Source organism: Phaethon lepturus, unplaced genomic scaffold, assembly GCF_000687285.1.
Source record: "Phaethon lepturus isolate BGI_N335 unplaced genomic scaffold, ASM68728v1 scaffold38696, whole genome shotgun sequence".
In the NCBI taxonomy this organism is placed as follows: Eukaryota; Metazoa; Chordata; class Aves; order Phaethontiformes; family Phaethontidae; genus Phaethon; species Phaethon lepturus.
In genome coordinates this window covers 7414-10183 of record NW_010549051.1, presented here as the reverse complement: position 1 = coordinate 10183, position 2770 = coordinate 7414, and the positions used below count along the sequence as shown (strand labels likewise).

Genomic DNA, 2770 nt, shown 5'->3' with positions numbered 1-2770 from the left:
CTCTGCACAGCTCATTAGGTTTATGCATAGTTTCAAAGATGTGTCAGCGCTTGCCCGAGTGCTCTTCATTGACGTGAAGTCTGGGGGGTTCACCCCAGCACGGAGAGGCCTGGCAGGCAGCCGAAATGACACAGAAGATAAAGAAAGAGAGAGCATGGTCCTGGGATGGAGTTCAGCTGCTTTTGGGTGCCAGGAATCTGGCTCTGGCTCTACGGTAAATGAACGGTGACCTAAACCAGCGCTCACAGAGATATGCCCTAAGTGGCAACGGGCTGAGGGAATAAATCCGCTGCTCACGCAGATACATGCAGTTCACGGAGGGGCAGAGACTGATTCCATCTTTCTAATGTTTCAATAATTGTTCACAGTAGATCCCAGACACATTTAGGCAGGCAAATGAATTGCAAAAGATTGATGCTAAAATTCAGAGGGGGGTAAAATGTGCCGAGGATCAGCATGTTTTAAATGGAGCTTACGTGGTATTGAAGTCTTTTGTTGACCTTGTTCTGGACTACTGCACAGGCGTGAACTTCATCCTGAATGCACACACAGGGCACCGAATACCATCTAACGCTCGCTCAGTTTAGTATGAAACTGAGATAAGTTATGAGCAAAATGAACTGACTGCAATCGGCACGCTGTCGTGAAGCTGTGAATCACTTGGCACTTAAATGCCTCGAAGGTGTAAATATGGGGTTTGATTAAACTCTCTATTTTTTCTGGGGAAATCTTTTGTTTGTCTGAGCTTTAATAAGTATCACAGTTGTCTTCATGAACATGCCATCATTCGATAAGCGTTGTTGAACAAATGGCGTCCAGATGTTTCACTTTCATGTGGTCAAATTAAGAGAGAAGATTCCCGTTAAGGCTGTGCTTAACCCACGCAGCTCCCTGGCAGGGTCCACGCCTGCCCCGCGTCCAGCTTCAGCAGCACGGGCTTACGGGGGGCCTCTCCTTTCCCTGCCCCAGGATCTCAGTGCCAGAGTCGTGGGCCAAGTTCACGGACAACAACATCCTCCGCTCCCAGAGCGAACGGGCGGCCTCCGCCAAGCTGCGGGACAACATGGAAAACCTGCTGGTGGTGACGGCCAACGAGATGTGGCGCCAGTTCAACGAGGTGAACGTCGCCTTCACCAACCGCGTCGCCGAGACGGCCGACGCCAAGAGCAAGATCCAGACCCACCTGGCCAAGGTAGCCTGAACCCCTCCCTTTTGGTGTGACGCTCTCGCTTCCCAGGGACACCTCCGAAGCGGGACCCACCACGCAGACCTGGCCCAAGCAGAGGAATGGTCGCCACAAGCAGAGCTATAAAGTACTATAAAGTACCGTTTGCTGTTTAAAACTCAAAGTACTTTCTTTAATGAAAGTAAAGTGAATGAAGCTCCTTAAATGAAGCTCCGTTAAAATCCTTCCCTCCGTTAGTTGCTATTGATGGTTGATCAGTTCCTGCAAGCAGTAATTTTGGGAAGCCAGTAATTCAGTAGATCCATCACGGCTCCAAAACCTCCTCTGGTGCGGCAGCAACAGCAGAGAGAGGCTTGTCCCTGAAGAGAAATTGCTGCTGGATTTGTGCCTCGATATGTGGCAGAGTGACAGCGGTCTGAGCCCAGGGTCTGCTTATTGAACTTGTTTTTTTCTGCAGACGGACAGGAGAAAAGGGAAATTATGTTGTCACTTGAGAGTATGTTTTTTTTAATTTATTGCATGTGTTTCTTTTTCACCCCAGACGCTGCAGGAAATATTCCAGATCGAGATGAACATAGAAGCCATCCGAAAAGCCATTAGGGACAAAGGGCCTCCACTAAAAGTGGCTCAGACCCGGCTGGATGAGCGCACACGGAGACCAGACGTAGAGCTGTGCCGGGACACTGCCCAGCTCCGGTGAGGCAGGAGAGGGATCCTTGAGGAGGCACTCAGGAGCCTCACTGGATGACAAAATTAATCTTTTTTTTTTTTTTCTAAATAGTCCTTCCATAAGTGCACTGCTATAACCAAAAGCAATGAGCAGGAACCCCAGCCTTTGGGGGCTGGGAGACAGGAGGCCGTGCACCATGGTCAGGTACAGCCTGATGACACCCTGCAAGGGGCTGGATTTTTCTCACTTGGGCAAACCTCATCTGCTCTCCTGCCTGCTTCCCGGCGGCTGGATGTGCCCAGTTTGGAAGGATAAGCCCTTTGCTCCCCAGCAGGCGTGCACTGAGCGCGCTTAGCCCGTCCTTTCGGGTAACTGCAGGAAAGGGCGCACCATACGGAGGAGCCCTAAGGGCTGTCCTCACCTCCCCTGGGGATGCTGGAAATCCCAATCCTCTGCAGCGCATGAGCCTGGGAGGCCCCGGCAGGGCTGGGGGCGTTGGTTTGGCTTCGTCTTTGCATTTCTGCAAGCCCTTATCTGCCCCATCAGCGAGAGACGCCTGGCCGTGACTTCCTTCCTTGCCTCCTCCTCCACCCCTTGGGCTTTCCAGGGTACCAAATGCTTTGAAAGGAAGGCAAACCAAAAAAAAGCAGCTTCCCCAAAGACGCAAAAGTGATGATTTTTCACAGTTAGGGGAATTGTCTGCCTGGCCCCTGGAGATGACCTTGCTGCTGCTGGAGGCACGACAGGGAGAGCAAACCTAAGCTGGCCAATTTGATGGGGATGGGAGGGTGGGAGATGAAAGGTTTGTGGATCTGGAGGGGGATTGCCCCTTTTTGCCAGAAGGAAGAACAACCGGGGAAAGCTCGCCTGCATCCTTCTCTGTGGCTGGGGGGGGGCTCCCGGCCACACCCCCC

General features: G+C 51.9%; 1 protein-coding gene across 1 annotated transcript in view; it reads left to right on the top strand.

Annotated features, from left to right (window-relative positions):
• Window positions 1-969: 969 nt before the first annotated feature.
• LOC104623160 (tektin-3-like) overlaps window positions 970-2770 on the top strand; it is a gene marked incomplete at its 5' end in the record, with an annotated part of 2787 nt that continues 986 nt past the window's right edge. Inside the window, 2 exons of the mRNA XM_010290158.1 lie at window positions 970-1192; window positions 1728-1882. Coding sequence (XP_010288460.1) covers window positions 970-1192; window positions 1728-1882 — 378 coding nt within the window. The remainder of the gene's footprint in view (window positions 1193-1727; window positions 1883-2770) is intronic.